Source organism: Myodes glareolus, chromosome 17 (genome assembly GCF_982192425.1).
Source record: "Myodes glareolus chromosome 17, mMyoGla1.1, whole genome shotgun sequence".
NCBI lineage: Eukaryota > Metazoa > Chordata > Mammalia > Rodentia > Cricetidae > Myodes > Myodes glareolus.
In genome coordinates, this window is record NC_142042.1 from 65,806,541 (window position 1) to 65,826,489 (window position 19,949).

The 19,949-nt window shown below is 46.3% G+C and overlaps 1 protein-coding gene and 1 long non-coding RNA gene across 3 annotated transcripts in view; one reads left to right on the forward strand and one right to left on the reverse strand.

Annotated features, from left to right (window-relative positions):
- Nup210l (nucleoporin 210 like) overlaps window positions 1-19,949 on the reverse strand; it is a 91,775-nt gene that overhangs the window by 15,694 nt on the left and 56,132 nt on the right. The window contains exons 22-31 of the mRNA XM_087897331.1: window positions 19,342-19,469; window positions 17,861-17,993; window positions 13,429-13,491; window positions 12,585-12,764; window positions 12,168-12,248; window positions 10,931-11,062; window positions 8,252-8,410; window positions 6,306-6,397; window positions 2,764-2,938; window positions 1,168-1,343 (exon numbers count right to left, since the gene is read on the reverse strand). Coding sequence (XP_087753457.1) covers window positions 1,168-1,343; window positions 2,764-2,938; window positions 6,306-6,397; window positions 8,252-8,410; window positions 10,931-11,062; window positions 12,168-12,248; window positions 12,585-12,764; window positions 13,429-13,491; window positions 17,861-17,993; window positions 19,342-19,469 — 1,319 coding nt within the window. The remainder of the gene's footprint in view (window positions 1-1,167; window positions 1,344-2,763; window positions 2,939-6,305; window positions 6,398-8,251; window positions 8,411-10,930; window positions 11,063-12,167; window positions 12,249-12,584; window positions 12,765-13,428; window positions 13,492-17,860; window positions 17,994-19,341; window positions 19,470-19,949) is intronic.
- Window positions 1,264-11,739, forward strand: LOC146891355 (uncharacterized). 2 transcript variants are annotated; one of them, XR_014997763.2, is made up of 4 exons: window positions 1,264-1,325; window positions 1,848-1,984; window positions 2,832-2,996; window positions 11,546-11,739. It is a non-coding gene; the product is annotated as an uncharacterized LOC146891355 (long non-coding RNA). The 2 variants fall into 2 exon arrangements; XR_014997764.1 differs by lacking the exon at window positions 11,546-11,739 and adding an exon at window positions 9,754-10,236.

Genomic DNA, 19,949 nt, shown 5'->3' on the forward strand with positions numbered 1-19,949 from the left:
TCTGCCTGTTTACCTCCTGAGTGCTGGCATTAAGGGATTGTGCCACCACTGCCCAGCAGAAACTTCCTTAATTACCAGTTTTCTTTTGATTTTGAGACAGGTTCTTACTATGCAGCCCTAGGAAGCCCAGGTCTTGCTGTGTAGGACAGGCTGACCTCGTATTCACATAGACCCACCTGTTGTCTCTGCCTCCTGAGTGCTGGGATCAAAGGAGTGTACTACTAAGCCTGACTGACAATATTTTCTTATAAACATTGTTATATTTCACCAGGCAGGAGGCAGAGGCAGGTGGATTTCTGTGAATTTGAGTACAGTTTGATCTACAAAGTGAGTTTCAGGACAGCCAGGGCTACACAGAGAAACCTTGTCTTGAAAAACAAACAAAGAAAAATTTGTTTTATTTGTGTGTATATACCCTCAGAGACCCCAAAGGGCGTTGGATTTCTTAGAACTGGACTTTCTCAACGTGGATACTGGGAACTGAACTCAGCTTTCCGCATGTGCTATCAGCACGCTGAACTGCTGACCCATCTCTCTAGCCCACTTCGTTTTGGAAAGGGTTTCAGTTTGTTGTTCCTTGATCTTATGACAGTTCTCCTAGGTCAATTTTCTAAGGACTGTGATTATAGGTACCAAGCCCAGGTCTGGCTGTGTGTGTGTGTGTGTGTGTGTGAGAGAGAGAGAGAGAGAGAGAGAGAGAGAGAGAGAGAAAGAGAGAGGGAGGGAGAGGAAGAGAGAGAGGGAGGGGGAGAGAGAGAAAGAGAGAGGGAAAAAGGGAGTATGTGTGCATGTGAGTGTGTATGTGTTGCTGAGGATCAAACCAAGTGCTCTGCACATGTTAGGTGTGTTCTATCTCTTAGCTATGTCCCTGGTCATCCCTCAGCCCCTCTGCCTTAAAACAGGGTCACACTCTAGCCCACACTAGCCTGGAACTCTCTGCTATGATGAAGCCCAGGCTGGCTTTGCATCTGAGATGTTTCCCATTTTACATTCCTTATTAGAGGGATGTATCACCACACATGGGCACATGGCTCATGCTTTAATTTTGAGTAAAAAAATAGAGACCAGATTCCAAGTTCCCAGTGAAGAGACGCCCGCTGAACCTGCTGTCAGACACGCCCTTAACTGAAGGCTTCCAACATGGCCTAACACCCCTCACCTCCATACCTGTTCAGAGCCATATAAAGTCGAGTATTGTGGGTGTGGAATTTCTCTCCAATGTTATTATAAAACTCAACAATAAAGGTGAGAGACATGCCCAAGGGAAAGGCTGATAGGGTTCTTCCTTGGCCTGTGTACAGCTTGGGGTAGCTGCTCATTCGAAGGTACGTCACTGGTGCTACCTGCGGGAGACAAAACCCACTGGTCCAGGGACTGCAGCTCTGGAGAAGGGCTGCTGTCACACCTACAACCTGTAGTCAAGGTCACAAGCCATGCACGCGCGCGTGTGTGTGTGTGTGTGTGTGTGTGTGGCAGTGTGTGGTTGTGTGTGTGTGTCAGTGTGTGTCAGTGTGGATGTGTGTGTCTGTGTGTGTGTGTGGCAGTGTGTGGCAGTGTGTGGATGTGTGTGTGTGGCAGTGTGTAGGTGTGTGTGAGACAGTGTGTGATGTGTGTGTGGCAGTGTGTGGATGTGTCTGTGTGTGTGTGTGAGCAGAGCTCGGCTGTCAGGTCTTTCGATCTTGACCAGGCCTCCTCACTGCTGTGTGAGTCAGGCCAGCCGGCCTTTCTCCCGTCTCTGCCTCCCATTTCTTGTTGGCCACTGGAATTACACATGCTTGCACTCTGCCTCTTCTGTGGGTTACGGGGATCTGAATTCAGGCTTGTACCCGTGCCCCATTCCTTTACAGGAAAGAGATTTGGACTTGACACGCTTGTGTCGAAGGCTACGATGGCGCAGGCAATGGTTACTTCATTATCCAAACTGTCACTACATGATTATCAGGAGTACGACCCGTTTTCCCTGTGGTGTGAAGGCTACACTACAGTAAGAAACACAATCTGATCCCAGTTTGTCACTTCATAGCGTTGTGTAGCTCCGGATCTCAGCTTCTTTCTCAATTATATGCACCCTGTACAGTTCTTAAAGTAGTAAGAAGAGGAATGCACACAGCAGGACAATATATGGGCTGGAATATAGTATATATCTAATGTCTAAAAGATTCTTGTTAGAATAACATGCCTCTGAGGCCTTTTCTACATTTAATCTTAGCTGAACGGCCAAGAAGCATTCTGAGACCTCTTTCCACCCTAAAATGTTTAATTGTATACAAAGTCAGACATTTTCTTTTTTTTTAATTTATTTATTATGCATATAGTGTTCTGGGCACCAGATCTCATTATAGAAGTGTGTGAGCCATCATGTGGCTGCTGGGAATTGAACTCAGGACCTCCAGAACAGCAGTCGGTTCTCTTAACCTCTGAGACATCTCTCCAGCCCCAGAAATTTTCTTCTTTGAGACACAGTCTCACTCTGTAGCCCCTGCTGGCCTTGAACTTTGAAGTCACCCCCACACCCCGCTTCAAAAGCAGACTCTGGTAGAAGCAGTTCTGTGCTTTGCTCTTGCCGCTCCTGGGAAGACAGCCACACTAATGGGGGGCTGATCCCTCTCTTCAGGGCAGTACCGTCTCAGGAGGACAGGGCCTTTTACCTACTTTGTTTACTTATTTATTTACTGGTAGGGTTTTTAAGGATGGTAGGCAGACACTCTACTCCTGGGCTACGTCATAGAACCCATTATTTTATTGGTTCCGTCCCGGACTCACCTGGACTCCAGTTATGGTTGTTTGATTGACTCCAAAAGGTTCTATAGAAGTGACTTCTAACACTGCAGTGCCCGCAATGGACCCAGATCTCAGGAGCCCTTGGCTATCTTCTTCAATTACTGAGGAATTCGGGAAACACTTGAGAACACGGGAACTCACAAAGGCTGCGCCTTCTCTAGGAGACAAACAGAACAAGTGGGCACACTCTCGGGCTGTCCGCCAGGAGGAAGCAGGTGAGGACCGACAAGGCTAAGAGGAGTGCTGGCTCACTGCACTTCCGGCACTGGTAGCTGGGAAAGAGGATTGTTATGAGTTTGCAACCAGCCTAGTCCACAGAGCTTGGCTCTACATGGAAACTCTGTCTTAGAAAACTAAAACTTTAAATCAGACAGACATTTTGGAGGACTACGATTGGAGTCTGTGCTCTGGCACTGTGTGCATTCTCTACGTTGGATGTTCCTCAGGAAAAGGCAGCCATAGCTAAGGCTTAGGCTTCCCAGCTTTTCCCTTCCTCCCTCACTTCACCACCCTCTCCTCTTCTTCCCTTTCTCCTTTTCTTCCTTGTTTTTATTCTTTTTTGTTTTTGTTTTCAAGACAGGGTTTCTCTGTAGCTTTGGAGCCTGTCCTGGAGCTAGCTCTTGTAAACTAGGCTGGCCTCGAACTCACAAGAGATTCGCCTGCCTCTGCCTCCCAAGTGCTGGGATTAACGCTGTGCGTCACCCCGCCCAACTTCTGTTTTTAAAAATTTTACATCTTAAACCTTATTATAAAAACTGAGGGGGGCTGGAGAGATGACTCAGTGGTTAAGAGCATTGCCTGCTCTTCCAAAGGTCCTGAGTTCAATTCCTGGCAACCACATGGTGGCTCACAACCATCTGTAATGAGGTCTGGTGCCCTCTTCTGGCCTTCAGACATACACACAGACAGAATATAGTATACATAATAAATAAATAAATAAATAAAAAATAAAAAAAAACCCTGAGAAACTGGGAGTGGAGGCACATGACTTTAATCCCAGCACTTGGAAGGCAGAGACAGACGGATCTCTGTGAGTTTGAGGCCAGCCTGATCTACAGAACAAGTTCCAAGACAGGCTCCAAAGTTACACAGAAAAACCCTGTCTCCAACAAGAACAACAACAAAACAAAACAAAACAAACCCAAACAAACAAAAAAACAAAACAAAACTTCCTAAGTAGCCAAGGATGATCTTGAATTCCCGACCTTCCTGTTTTATTTTAGGTTTCTGTTACTGTGAGGCGACACCTTGACCAGAAGCAATGTGGGGAGGAAAATGTTTATTTGGCTTACATTTTCAGCAAGAGTCCACCATTGAGGGAAGGCAGGGAAGGAACTCAAGCGGGGCAGGAACCTGGAGGAAGGAGCTAATGCAGAGAGGCCATGTAGGGGGGCTGCTTACTAGCTTGTTCCTCATGGCTTGCTCAGCCTGCTTTCTTAAAGAACCCAGGGCCACCATCCTAGGGATGGCATTACACACAATGGGCTGGGCCCTCCTACATTAATCATGAAATAAGAAATGTCCTACAGGATTGCCTACAGCCTGATTGCATAGAGGCATTTCTCAACTGAGGTTCTTTCCTCTCAGATGACTCTAGCTTGGGTCAAGTTTCCATATAATTAGCCATCACATGTCTCTACCTCCCTACATGCTGGGACAACAGGCATAAACCACTAACCCCAGGCCTATGCTTTTCTCTTTAAAAAACAAATCCTGTTGTATATTAGAAAATTCTTTGAACAAAATAACTGAAAACAGATATTCAAACAAATACTCATATATGAATGTCTACAGCATCAATATTCACAATAGTCAAAAAGCAAAAAATACATGAGGTGTGGTGGTGTACACCTAGGGAGCTGGGGAAGGGGACCAAGATGTTGAGACCCTCTCCCAAACACATACGTGGAAAGTCAGGCATGGCTGCACACACCTGTACTCCTAGCACTGAGGAGGTAGAAACAGGAACAGCAGGAGGCCATGGTCACCCTCATAAGGAGTTGAGGTTAGTTTTGGGCTAGTGAAATAGCAAATTGGGTAAAAGTATTTGTCACAAAAGCCCACCTTGAGGTTGATCCTAGGATCCCATAAGCACAAGAGAACTGAAGGTTGGACTCTGTCCTCCACATGCTACCACAGCGTGTGCCTGGACACGGACACACACACACTCATTCACTCACACACACATATACATGCAATAGTAAGTGAGTCTTTTGGTTATTTTTATGTTGTATACATTATTTCATCTTTGAAAAACTATTCAGATTAGAAAAATCACTTGAGAATAGACGGTAGCTGCTGTGGGATGATGTTCTTGTGTACTGTAAAGATCTGTCACTTGTACTGGTTTATTAAAACACTGATGGGCCAGTAGCCAGGCAGTGAGTATAGGCAGAGCAACCAGACTAAGAGAATTCTGGGAAGAGGAAAGGCAGAGAGTCAGTCACCAGTCAGATGCAGAGGAAGCAAGATGAGAATGTCTTACTGAGAAAAGGTACCAAGTCATGTGGCTCAACATAAGCAAGAATTATGGGTGAATTTAAGTTGTAAGAGCTAGTTAGTAATAAGCCTGAGCTAATAGGCCCAACAGTTTAAATTAATATAAGTCTGTGTGTTTATTTGGGACTGAATGGCTGCAGGACTGGGTGGGACAGAAACTTCTGTCTACAAATGGCATGTGTCACCACTGCCTGGTCTCTAAGGCTGACTGACCAGGGCGGCTGTTTTACTCACTGATCTTCAGGCAAGCTTTATTTATTAAAACACAAATGAAATATCACTATAGGTAGCTCTTTCCATATGCAATTTGAATTTTCAAAATGTTTTTAAAATTATTATTAATGTGTGTGTGCAGGTGTGCACTTGTCTCCTTGCAGAGATGGGGCCTCTTGTTTTTGTTGCTGCACTTCCTACTTCAAGCCAGATGGCCCACATCCTGCTTTTTCCCTTGGTTCTGGGATTGAACTCAGGTCATCGGGCTTGTGCCCTAAGCATCTTTATAAACTGAATATCTTGCTATCTTGCCAGCTCTTTTTTTAATTAATTGATTAATTAATTATGTACACAATATTCTGTCTGTGTGTATGTCTGCAGGCCAGAAAAGGGCACCAGACCTCATTATAGATGGTTGTGAGCCACCATGTGGTTGCTGGGAATTGAACTCAGGACCTTTGGAAGAGCAGGCAGTGCTCTTAACCACTGAGCCATCTCTTCAGCCCCTCTTGCCAGCTCTTAAGCTTCATTTATCAGAGTGTGTGTGTGTGTGTGTGTGTGTGTGTGTATGTGTGTCAGAGAGAGACAGAGACAGAGACAGAGAGACAGAGAGAGAGGCAGAGACAAGAGTAAGAGGGAGAGACAGAGAGAGACACGATGTTCGGACAGAGGAGGTCAGAGGACAGTTTTGTAGTTTGTATTCCAGTGGCCTGCAGGGCAGTGTCCAGATGAGCGGCCCCTCCAGCATCCTGCCCCCGTGTGTGACATCTTGCTGGGGTTCCCTCACGGCAGAACCCACTCTTCTTCCTTACCTGTTGGTGTGGAGCCTGAGCTGAGAATTCATGGGCATCAGAATCTGCTCAGGTTGGCAGTCTGCATAGAAGAGCTGGAGTTTTTCAAACACCTATAGGGAGAAAATGACTTTCCCTCATTTCAGAAGACAAGTTATAGTACTTATTTACATATGGATGGATTTCAGGACAATGCAATGGGAACCGTGTGCTGAACATGCAGTAACTAGGAGGCAACAGTCTGCCTGATTTCTAATAAATCTAAACAGCCTTCCATACCCCTCCCTAAAACAAGTCAGGTGCATGCTACATATGTGGTAGTTTAGGGTATACAATCTAAACCTGGGCTCATGACACACACCTTTAATCCCAGCCCTCAGGGGACAGAGGCATGTGCAGAGTCTGGGACTTTGAGGCCAGCCTGATCTATTTAGGGAGTTCCAGAACACCCAGGACTACATAGAGAGATCCGGTCTCCAAAAAAAAATTATTAAAATTGATATTATTATATATTATATATTATTAAAAATAATATATTATTTAAAATATATTTTCACAGCTCTATTCCTGAAGTACTGGTCATGTGGCAAACCCCACTGGCTACAGTCTCTGTGGTAGATTAAAGTTACTAGAGACCCAGTTTTAGCTCTGCTCACTGAACTGAGGTCTGGGAGCAAAGACTCTGATACTAAGTCAGGAGAGGCACCATTCAGTGTTAGGAATATCATGTTAAGGCGTGTTTAATATCATGTTAAACTGCATTTGTTTAGCTGTGAAGCTGTGTTACTGTGCCTGTCTAAAACACCTGAGGGTCTAATAAAGAGCTGAACCGCCAATAGTGAGGCAGGAGCAAACGTAAGGGAAAGGAATAGGAGAAGGGAGAAAGGAGTAGGCAGGACTGGCAGGCAGAGAGCAGAAATCTGGACGGGGGGTCTGAGGATCTAGGAATGAGAGAGGAAGGAGGAAGATCTTCAGGGGTTAGCCGCCCAGCTGTCCAGCGGCCCAGCTACACAACCAGACATGGAGTAAGAGGAAAGGAAAGGTATACAGGAAAAGAGAAAGATAAATGCCCTGAGACCAAAGATAGATGGGATATATTAAATTAAGAAAAGATAGCAAAAAACAAGCCAAGTTAAGGCCGGGTACTCACAACTAAGAATAAGCCTCCATGTGTGATTTATTTGGGAGCTGGGTGGTGGGCCCCCCAAAAGCCAGAGTGAAAGAGCAAAACCACCACACTACAATCCAGCTCTGCTGCTTCCTACTGAAGGGTCCTTTCCTTGTCTCTATACCGAGTCACAGAACCAAGGACAAAATAAAGGGGAAGACTGTCTTTTACTTATTTACCCACTAATTGGACTTTTTAAAAACTTTTCCTTCTTAGGGTTGTTTACGCTTACTGTGTGTGTGTGCGAGACACATGGGCACATGCTTGCGTGTGCGAGACACATGACCACATGTTTGCACATGCGAGACACATGGACACACGCTTGTATGTGTGAGACACAGGGGCACATGCTTGCGTGTGTGAGACACATGGGCACATGCTTGTGTGTGTGAGACACATGGGCACATGCTTGCGTGTGCCACTGTATTTGTGTGGTCAGAGGAAAACAGTTGTTTTTTTTTTTTAAATTTAAGCGAGAGGAGAGCTTTCTAAAGTTGGCAGAGCTGGAGTAGTATGTCTCTCCTCTCTGCCACTGTACGCGCCAGCCCACGGCCTGTGGGACCCTAGGATTAGAGGCGTGCACCACCATCTCTGTCTCTTTCAGGTAGGCTCTAGGAATTAAATTCAGGTTCCCAGGCTTCTGCAGCGAGCACTTCACCTTCTGCGCCATCTCTGTGGCCCCCACTCGGTTTTTCTTCTGGAATATGTGATAAGGCGAGCACACTTAGAGCTGCAGACCGGAGCTGTTGCCAGCAACAGCTTCTGGATTGACAGATGCGGGACCTAGGTGGGTGCTTACCAGGATTTGGATCTCGTCAGACAGTTCCAGCACACTCCCCTCAAACTGCCCAAAGGAGTTGCTCTCACTGCGGACCGTGACCTTGATCGTTGTTCTGCCAGCCGCTTTTGTGTGAACAATCATGGCAAAGTTGTTCTCTGCTGGAAGCTGCAGAGACACCTGGACAGTAAAGGGATGCACTGAAAATGACTGCTTAACTTTTATTTTATGTCCATTGGTGTGAAGGTGCCAGATGCCCTGGAACTGGAGCTACAAACAGTTGTGAGCGCCAGGTGGGTGCTGGGAACTGAACCTGGGTCCTCTGGAAGAGCAGCCAGTGCTCTTTACCACTGAGCCATCTCTCCAGCCCCTTTTCTGTCTTTTTCAGGCTTCAGTGTGAGAGGTCTGATGGAACAGGCATGAAAACCATTTTCAAAAACTTATAAGTCTTGTTCTTCTTATTAATTTTGAGACAAGGTATCACAGTATAGTCTTGGAAGGTGTGAAATTTGTGTAGAGCAAGTAGACTAGAACTCAGAGACCTGCCTGACTCTGCCTCCCAAAGAGTTCTGGGATCAAAGAGTGCATCATTATGCCCAGTTTAGAGACAGTCTTATTATTATTTTTTATTATTTAATTTTATTGTTGGGAGGTAGTAGCTCACACCTTTGATCCCAGAACTCTTTTGGAGGCAGAGACGGGTGAATCTCTGTGAGTTCAAGGCCAACATGGTCTACAGAGGGAGTTCCAGGACATCTAGGACTATTACATAGAGAAACTCTATGTCAAAAACAACAACAGAGGGCTGGAGACCTGGCTCAGAGGTTAAGAGCCCTGACTGCTTTTCCAGAGGTCCTGAGTTCAATTCCAGGCAACCACATGGTAGCTCACAAGCATCTATAATGAAATCTGGTGCCATCTTCTGGCATGCAGGCATATATACACTATATACATAATACATAAATAAATTTTTAAAAACGACAGAAATAAAGAAAAATATTAATTTTATAGACATTAATTTTTTTGCCTGCATATATGTCTGTACACCATTTGCATGTAGTACCCACTGAGGCCAGGAGAGGGAGTTGGATCCCATTGAGCAGTAGTTACAGGTAGTTATGAGCAGCCAAGTGGGTGTTGGGAATCAAATCCAGGTCTTCTGGAGGATCAGTGAGTGCTTTTAACTGCCGAGCCAATTCTGCTGGTCAGAGACACAGTCTTAAGTTGTATTGTTCAATTTCTCTGTGTCCATCCAGATTCACCAGAGACCAGAGGCAACCATGGAGGGGCAGTTTGGTTAGTCACCCAAAAAGCAAGGAACTCAACCCAGATTCAGCTGCCAAGCAGTGGGCTATAGCAGTTGGATGACACCCACGGTACCTGACATCCCCACTGAGGGGTTCAGGCTCAAAATCTGTGTCTGGGAATGCAGTTTGTAAATATGCATAAATTGGGCACACACGTGTGGTCGCAGGATAACTTAACGCAGTTGTTCCTCCCTGTCTACCTTGTGTATAAACCAGAAGTCAACGCTGGACACCTTCCTCAATGGCTCTCCACCTGACTTTCTGAGCCTGCGGCTGGAGCTCATCAGCTGGACTCCAACATTGGGACTTTTTACACGGATCCTGGAATTCCAAAGGAGGATCTCATGCTTGCACTTATGGATGGCACAAAAAGTATTAAAGTTCTCAAGATGCTAAACTGAAGTAACCAGGCTGTGAAATGTCCTCGGCAAACAAAAGAGACTCTGAAAATGCAGTCTCAGATGTGAGTGGTGCAATCTAGAAAGGAGCCAGGTGGAGGTGGCGCACACCTTTAATCCCAGCACTTGAGAGGCAGGCAGATCTCTGTGAGTTCGAGGCCAGCCTGGTCTACAGAGCGAGTTCCAGGACAGTCAGGGCTACACACAGAAACCCTGCAAACAAAACAAAACAAATCTAGAAAAACTGAGATTTCCTTCATTCCAGACTGAATTATAATAAATTCCTGGGCAAAAATAAATCCAAGAAACATAACACTGTGCCACTTTTATTATTTTTCCCTGATTTCTGTCTTTCATTTGAAGTATAAATAAATTACATTTTCCTACTCCTACTTTTAAATTATAAACTTTTTTTGTTTTTTTGAGACAGGGTTTCACTGTGTAGCCCTGGCTGTCCTGGAACTCACTCTGTAGATCAGGCTGACCTGGAACTCACAGAGATCTACCTGCCTCTCCCTCCCGAGTGCTGGGATTAAAGGCGTACGCCACCAGTGTCTGGCTAAATGATAAACTTTTGCATAAATAAAATGATGTCAATTTAGGACTAAGTAATGGAGGAATGAACAAGTCATGAAAGTCTTAGACAGCAAGAAGGTTCCTAAGGCAGGTCAGACATGATGGTGCACTTGTAAGCCCAGCACTTGGGGGAGAGAGACAGGAGGATCACTGCAAGTTTGAGGCCAACCTGGTCTTCTTAGTAAGTTCCAGGACAGTCAGTACTAAATAATGGAACTCTGTCAAAAACACTTGTGGGGGTTCAGGTGAATGACTGGAGAGATGCATCTGCTCCCGCAGAGAACCTTGGCTCACAGGTTCCTGTGATGGACCCAATACGTCTTGCCTCAAGGACACCTGCACACGTGTATACTCCCTTAACTAATAATTAAACATAAATCTTAAAACTCCCACGGCAATATAAACAGGTAAGTCCATACCTCTGAATGCCTGGGTATCAGATCCAGCACATCCCGCTTACTCATGGACCAGTGGAAAGTGAGCATGGGGCTGGCATTGCTGAAGGAGAAAGGAGTCTGGGTACTAGTCACTCCCATGACGTAAACTGGCATCTGAAAACAAAGTGTGATACTGTGCTTTATACCTGCTTACTCGGCATTCTCAGAGCAGTGAGCCCAGAATATGGCTCTCATACCAGCCTCAGAGCTGGCCATGGCGGCACATACCCGGAATCTCAGAGCTGGGCATGGTGGCACATACCCGGAATCTCAGAATTCTGGAGGCTGAAGCACAGGATTTTCTTTGGTTTCAGGCAAACCTAGGCTACATAGCAAGAGTATGAGGAAAACCACATACATAAGAGTTAAGAGCCATTAAGAGCACTGGGTTCTCTTCAAATGGACCCAGGCTCCATTCCCAGCACCCACATGGTTGTTTACAACTGTCTCTAACTCCAGATTCAGGGGATCCAATGCTTTCTTCTGGCCTCCATGGGCATCAGGCATGCATGTGCTATACAGACACGCATGCAGGAAAACATCCATATGCTGGGGGCTGCAGACCCCTGACCCCTTGACTTTCTTTGCCTGCCTCAGACCCTTTGCCTGCTGGAGTGAACGGAACAAAACAACTTGTTTACCTGTGCCTGCAGCTGCTCTGACAAAGAGACCATCATGAGTTCCTGATGGCAGGAGAGTGGATTCTGGTGGGTTTTACAGCTGGAAATCCCAAGAGCTGGGGCGTGGCTATCAGTTAAGGATCCCTACATAAGCTTCCCTGGAGCACAATAAAGTTGGCATTCTTGTTTCAAGGATGACCCGTGTCTCTGCCTGTCTGTGTGTGTGTGTTTTTAAGTCTCCAGCCTAGTTCCCGGCTTGCGTACCGCCCCATAGTCCAGGCGCTACACCCATATACATAAAATAAAAATAAATAACTCTCTCTCTCTCTCTCTCTCTCTCTCTCTCTCTCTCTCTCTCTCTTTTTTTCTGAGACAGGGTTTCTCTGTGTAGCCCTGGCTGTCCTTGAACTTGTTCTGTAGACCAGGCTGGTCTTGAATTCACAGAGATCTGCCTGCCTCTGCCTCTGCCTCCTGAGTGCCTGGATTAAAGATGTGAGCTACCATGCGTGGCAACAATAAATAAATCCCAGAAAAAAATAAAACCAGAGAGGGGAGGGAGAGAGAAACGAAGGCGAACCCACATGCTCTGTACAACTAACCTCAGTGGCTGTGATGAGTCGGGTTGCGGCTGCCAAGATCCTCACAGCCCGTAGCTGGACAACTTCAATCTGGACTTCATCCTGTGCAACAAGGGAGAGCGCGCTTAGCTAAGGGGGTTTCTGCGCTGACAGAGATGCTTACAGCTAGCTCCTTGTACATAGTGTTCCTGATGTTCAACGGCAACAAAAAGCCCGACCACATATGTTTGATTTTGTTCTTTAAAAAAGTTCTGAAGGGCTAGGGACCACACATTACAACAATGCCAAGGGCTCTGTGGGTTCTCCGCCAAAGCCCACATGTTTTCTATACCAGATGAGGGGAGCTAGAAGGACATTCCTGGTCTGATGGCATCCTCCTCGTCACCTGTGCCCATCACCCCAAGATTCAAGAGCAGAGCACAGCAGAGCAGCGGATACCTGGGAGAACACAATGACTTTGCCGGTGTCTTCATTCACTGTCTGGATGGTGCCGTGCACCACGGCTGTGCCGACCACTTTCCCCGTGACTTGTCCCCGCCTGGTAACAGCAGCTACCGTCTGATTGCTGATGGAGAAGTGGATGATGGACTGCGGCTGAGGGCCGCCTTCAGACATTATCTGTAACGCAAACACCAGCGAGCGCCTGCAGTGTGGCAATCACATCCCTTCTCCATCCCTGGACAGCGAACACCACATCAGTTCAAACGTGTGTAGAAGACATGTGTGCTACAAATGGCCCACAGGACTCCCAAGAACAGAGACCTGACTTTCTTCTTCATCAACCCACCTGCCCTGGGTGTACAGGAGATGTGTATGCATGGAAAATAGAAACAGCAAATCATGTTATGCTTTAAAAGTATCTATACTGGGGTCTGAAGAGATGGTTCAGTGGTCAAGAGAACTGGCTGCCCTTCCAGAGGACCAGATTCAATTCCCAGTACCCACATCACAGGTAGTTCTTATGTCCAGTTCAGGGGACCTGATGCCCTCTTCTGGCATCCTTGAGTATTGCATGTGGTATACATAGAGACAAAACACTCATGCACATAAAATAAATTAAATCTCAGCTAGGTGGTGGTGGCACACATCTTAATCCCAGCACTCAGGAGGCAGAAGCAGGCAGATCTCTGTGAGTTCGAGGCCAGCCTGGTCTACAAGAGCTAGTTCCAGGACAGGTTCCAAAGCTACAGAAAAACCCTGTCTCAAAAAACCAAAAACCAAAACACCCCCCCCAAAACCCCAAAAAAACCCAAACCCGCAGAAAAACCCCAAAGAGAGTCACCTGCATCATGTTAGTTGTGATCAGTGTCATTTTCTCCGGGACAAGTCTGAATGGAGGAAATACCTGGAGGGACAGAAGGCAACAGTAGCACTGTCAGCTGCGCTGGCCTATCCTAGGGAACACTGCCGTGTGCAGACAGGAACACAGGCGTAGGCACTGCGGCCTGACGAGCTGGCTGACCCACTGACCTCCACATGCTTGCTGGCTGTGGCATTAGTACCCTCCCGCACACAAACTAAATAAAATAAATGTAAAAAACAGTTAAGATTATATTTTTAATTTCTTTTTTGAACATAAACTATAGAAAACAAAATATCTCATTCTCGGGCAAATGCCACCAAGTGTCAAAAATGTAAAGATATAGGGCCTGAAGAGATGGCTCAGCAGTTAAGAGCACTGGCTGCCCTTCAAGAGGACCCGGGTTCAATCCCCAGCATCTACACGGCAGCTCACAACTGTCTGTAGCTCCAAGCGACCAACACTCTTACAAAGACATATCTGCAGGCAAAACACAACAAATGTTCATGAAATAAAAAAAATGAATAAATTAGGCTGGGCAGTGGTGGCACACGCCTTTAATTCCATCACTTGGGAAGGCAGAGGCAGGTGGATCTCTCTGAGTTAGAGGCCAGCCTGATCTACAAGAACTAGTTCCAGGACAGGGTCCAAAGCTACACAGAATAACCCTATCTCAGAAAACAAACAAACAAAAAAAACCAAAAGAAAAAAAACCAAAAATCATTAAGAAATGTAAAGGTATGTTTGCAAACCAACTTCTTACTCTTTTTTCATGCTGGGTATAGAACATAGGGTCTTAGAGACGCTAGGCAAGAACCTTACCACTATTTAGCCAACTTTAGCCCCTATCTTTTCCTATCTTTTGATTATCTATTCATGGTTTTTTTTTGTTGCTGTTGTTTTTTTGTCTTTTTTTTTTTTTTTTTTGAGACAGGGTTTCTTTGCCTTGACTGTCCTGAAACTCCCTCTGTAGACAGGGTTGGCCTCAAACTCAGAGATCTGCCTCCCGAGTGCTGGGATTAAAGGTGTGTGCCACCACTGTCTGACTTTTCTTGCTTTCAGCAGATGATGCCACATATTGCCAGAATATGCAGACAGGCTGGCTTTGAACCTGCAACACTCCTCCTACTTTGTCCCCATGCTTGTGCTGTAACCGTTTTACTGACCCAGCCTTCTTCTCAGCCCTGAGAAATAACTTTTAGTAAAAGACTAAGATGAGGGGGCTGATGAGATGGCTCAGTGGTTAAGATCATTGTCTGCTCTTTCAAAGGTCGAGTTCAATTCCCAGCAACCACATGGTGGCTCACAACCATCTATAAGAAGATCTGGTGCCCTCTTCTGGCCTGCAGCATACATGCAGGCAGGTGCTGAATCCGTAATAAATAAGTCTGAACTAAAAAAGACCAAGATGAAGAGCCTGGATAGGGATGGGGCCGTAGTTCAGCTGGTAGAGAGCTTGCCACTCCACTAGACAGGAGTCCCGGGTTCAGGCTCCACTACCACACAAAATGGGACTTGAGTAGCAGATGCCTGTAGCCCAGGACAATGAGGTCAAAGCCAGCATGGAATACATGAGACACTATCTCAAAAACAAACAACAAGAAAAAAGATAGTATTACTTATTTATGTTAAAATAGTCAAAGAGGCCAGGCAAGGTGATGCATGTCTTTAATACCAGGACTTGGAAGGCAGAAGTAGGTAGATTTCTCTGGATTCAAGGCCAACTTAGTCTACATAGTGAGTTCCAGGCCAGTCTGGGCTACAGAGTGAGACCCTATCATAACAAACAAACAAAATATCAATCTGGGAGGATCTGGGAATGCTGCTGCACACTTACACCTGTGTAGAAGAGGAGCTGGGAATGAGGCTGCACACTTACACCTGTGTACCTAGGAGGAGCTGGGAATGGGGCTGCACACTTACACCTGTGTAGAGGAGGATCTGGGAATGGGGCTGCACACTTACACCTGTGTACAGGAGGAGCTGGGAATGCTGCTGCACACTTACACCTGTGTACAGGAGGAGCAGGGAATGGGGCTGCACACTTACACCTGTATACCTAGGAGGAACTGGGAATGGGGCTGCACACTTACACCTGTGTACCTAGGAGGAACTGGGAATGGGGCTGCACACTTACACCTGTGTACAGGAGGAGCTGGGAATGGGGCTGCACACTTACACCTGTGTACCTAGGAGGAACTGGGAATGGGGCTGCACACTTACACCTGTGTATCTAGGAGGAACTGGGAATGGGGCTGCACACTTACACCTGTGTACAGGAGGAGCTGGGAATGCTGCTGCACACTTACACCTGTGTACAGGAGGAGCTGGGAATGGGGCTGCACAATTACACCTGTGTACTCAGAAGCCCAAGGCAGGAGAATCACTGAGCTTAGGAGTTTGGTGCCAGGAGACAGATGGGTGGTGGTGGGGGGAGAAACTGGGGAGACAGGACACTGGTTAAGAGCACTGGCTACAGTTGTCATCAGAGAGGCTTCCTCTGGCAGCTGATGGGAGCAGATACAGAGACCCACAGCTAAACTCTATGCAGCGAGAGCCCCAATTGGAGCTCTCCATCAGGTGCCCTCCTCATGGAGATTGGGGAACTCCACAGACAGGGGGAGAAGAATTGTGGGAGGCAGAGGGATAAATGACACCAGGAGAACATGGTCCACAGAATAAACTGGGCAGGGCTCACATGTGGGTCTGCATAGGTCCTCTGCATATATGTTCTGGCTGTTTAGCTTGATCTTTTCTGAGACTCCTGGCAGTGGGAGTGGGGCGGTGTCTCTAACTCTTGAGACCCTTTTTCTCCTACTGCATTGCCTTGTCTAGCCTTGATATGGGAGTTAGTGCCGAGTTTTATTTTATCTTACTGCCATGTTAAGTTGATGTCCCTGGGAGGCCTGCTCTTTTCTGAAGGGAACCGAAAGAGTGGATCTGGGTGGGTGGGGCCTGGCAGGTGTGGAGGGAGGGGAAACTACAGTTGGGATGTGTTATATAAGAATAAATGAAGAAAAAAGAGCATTGACTGCTCTTCTAGAGGACCTGGCTTTGATTCCCAGCACTCACGTGGTGGCTCACAACTGTGTGTAACTAGTCCCTGAGGATCTGACACCCTCTTCGGGCCTACTTCCTCTGCTTTCTACATGGTACACAGACATACAGACATACAGGCAAAACACTTACACACACAAAAGTTTTTAAAAAAGGAAAAAAAAAGTTGAGAGGAAGTGAATAGGATTAAAAAGGGAAGAAACCCTACTATTTTAATTTTTATTTATTTATTTTTGTATTTTCAAGATAGGGTTTCTCTGTGTAACAGTACTGGCTATTGTGGAACTTGCTTTGTAGACCAGGCTGGCCTCAAACACACAGAGATCCACCTGCCTTTGACTCCCAAATGCTGGGATTAAAGGCGTGCGCCACCACTGTGCAGCTACTTTTTAAATTTTTTTAAAGATTTATTTTATGTGTATGGTATGGTATTCTGTCTGCATGTATACCTGCAGGCTGGAAGAGGGCACCAAATCTCATTATAGATGGTTGTGAGCCACCATGTGGTTGCTGGAAATTGAACTCAGGACCTCTGGAAGAATAGCAGTGCTCTTAACCTCTGAGTCATCTCTTCAGCCCCAGAAAATATACTTTTGTTTGTTTGCTTATTAAAGCAGGGTCTAATTGTGAAGCTCTGGAGGGGCGTGGATCCTTAACTCTCTAGATAGACAAGACTGGTCTCAAACTTGCTACAATTCTCCTGTCTCTGCCTATTGAGTTCTGATATTACAGGAAGCACCACCATAAGTAAATGCCTGATAATGGTAGAGTCATAGATTTTTTTTTGATTTGCTCAAGACAGGGTTTCTCTGTGTAACAGCCCTAACTGTCCTGGAACTAGCTCTGTAGACCAGGCTGGTCTCAGACTCACAGAGATCCACCTGCTTCTGCCTTCTGAGTGCTGGGATTAAAGGCGTGTGCAACCACTGCCTGGCACAAATTTTTTATTCTATTTATTGATAAATTATCTTTAGTGATTTTTGAGACAAAGTCTCACTATGTATCTTTTGCTGTCTTGGAACTTGCCATGTAGTCCAGCCTGACCGCAAACTCACGGAGAACCACCTGCTTCTGCCTCCCCAGTGCTAGGACTAAAGGTGTGTGCTACCACACCTGGCTTATTAATTTATTTTTATTAGTGTGTGAATGCATGTCATATGTGTGAAAGCAGGGGACAACTTTCAGGAGTCAGTTTTCTGCTTCCACCACATGTTCCAGAGACTGAGCTCAAGGGATAATGAGGCTTTCACATCAAGCACTTTTACCAGCTAAGCTGTCTCAGCAGCCCTGCCATGTGTAAACAGAAGGGAGGGATGCTGCTAAGGGAGAATGCGCACAGAGGACAGCGGCTACTCACCTCGATGTGCCGCGGTGTGGATGTGAACTTCCTCCCCATCCTGTCTGTGGCAGTGGCCACAAGTGTGGTTTGCCCAACGGTGACGGCACGGAGCACATAGTTTTCAGAGTACTCATCCTGGTCCTCCATCAGCCTGCAAAGATCAGTGTGGTACTGGTGAGGAAGATCGGGTGGTTTTGGTGGTGGTTTGGCTTGGTTTATTTTGTTTTTCTTTTCTTTTCTTTGTTTTTTTTTTTTTTTGGGGTGTGTGTGTGTGTGTTTGTTTGTTTTTGTTTTTCGAGACAGGGTTTCTTTGTGACTTTGGAGACTGTCCTGGAACTAGCTCTGTAGACCAGGCTGGTCTCAAACTCACAGAGATCTATCTGCCTGCCTCTGCCTCCCAAGTGCTGGGATTAAAGGCGTGTGTCACCACTGCCCAGAGGTTTATTTTGTTTTTCAAAACAGGGTCTCTATGTAGGGCAGACTGGCCTTGAATTCACAATGATCTTCCTGTCTCTGCTTTTCCAATGCTGGGTTTAAATCATGCACCACTAAGTCCTGCTAATATCTGGTTTTGAGAAAGGCCAGTAATTCTTCTTTCTAAGATGCTCAATACATTCTAATTCTGGCTAGAAGGACCTTCTGGAAAGTGCATCTCCAAAGTCAAGCCTAAGCTCCAGGGGAGCAGAGCCTTTTTTTAAGGCTGCAAAGGGGTGAATGCGATGAAAACAGAGGCGGAACGGGGACTACTAAGTTTGTAGCACTTTTTCTTCGTATTTTAAGACAGAATCTCATGTAACCTAGGCTGGCCTTGAACTCCCAATCCTGTCTCTACCTCCCAAGTGCTGGGATGACAGGGGTAAGCTACTGTGCCCAGGGAATCCTTGGATCTCTTCTTTTTCAAAGAAGAATACCGAGAGTGTTCGTTGGCCAACACAGTTTTGAAGGTCTCCAGGCAGAAGCACTCCCAAAAGAGAACATCCAGAGAGAGAGTTTCAGGGAAAAAATGACCTATTTTAGTGCTCAAACAAGACAGTTAGGGCTCTTGACTTTTTACATTTTAATATTTAATTTTATAATTTTAGTTTATGTATATGAGTTCGAGTCCACGTCTGTGCATCACTTGTGTGTCTGGTGCCCATGGAGGCCAGAGAGGGCGTTGGAGTCCCTGGAACTGGAGTTATGTATGGTCGTGAGCTACCATGTAGGCGCTGGGAATCAAACTCAACCACTGAGCCATCTCCCCAGCCCCTACTTTCATATTCTGAGAGAGTTCTATGGAGCATAGGCTGGCCTCGAACCTGTGATCTTTGTGTCTCAGCCTCCCGAATGCTGAGCTTACAGGTACACACCACAGCACCCTGCCTGAATGAATACAGACACAGACTGTGGGAAAGGGCATGGACCAAGTAAGCTACCAAAAAGACAGCAGGGAATCCTTTTGGTAAGGGAAGCTGACCAGGCCACCAGGAGGGAGACTGTCGGGACTGAGCAGAACTTACCTCAGGGTGACAATGGCAGATGCCAGTTGAAGTCTGACATCCATGTTTCTGAAGTATTTGTTCCGAAAAGGGTGTTTGGAAGAGCCAAGAACCCTCACAACCACTAACACGGTTTTGCCAATCTCAACCTAGCAGTTGAAAAAAGTAGCAGGTAACATACGCACTCCACTGAGTAAGGAGGGACAGGCATTTCTACGCATCCAGATGCTCCTGGTAGGTAGGCCTCTGATCAATGACCTTGAAGCTGTGTGCGCTATTTGTAGCCCCCGCCAATGCATTCCTTTCTTTCTTTGTTTATTGTGTGTGCACACTTGTATGTAGCACATTTGTGTGTGCACACTTGTATGTAGCACAATGTGCTAGGGAGGTCAGCACGACTTGCAGGAGTTCCAGGGGAGTCAGGTTCTCAGACTTGGCGTGGGCACCCTCACCCAGGGAGCCATCTACTCGCTCTCTCTGTCCCAGCCTCTCCTCTTCTCCCCTCCCCACTATGTGGCCCAGGCTGGCCTGAAGCTCATTAGGTAGAACAGGTTGGCTTCACACTCACAGAGATCCGCCTGATTCTGCCTCCTGGATGCTGTGATTACTCTTTTTTAAAAAATTAAGTC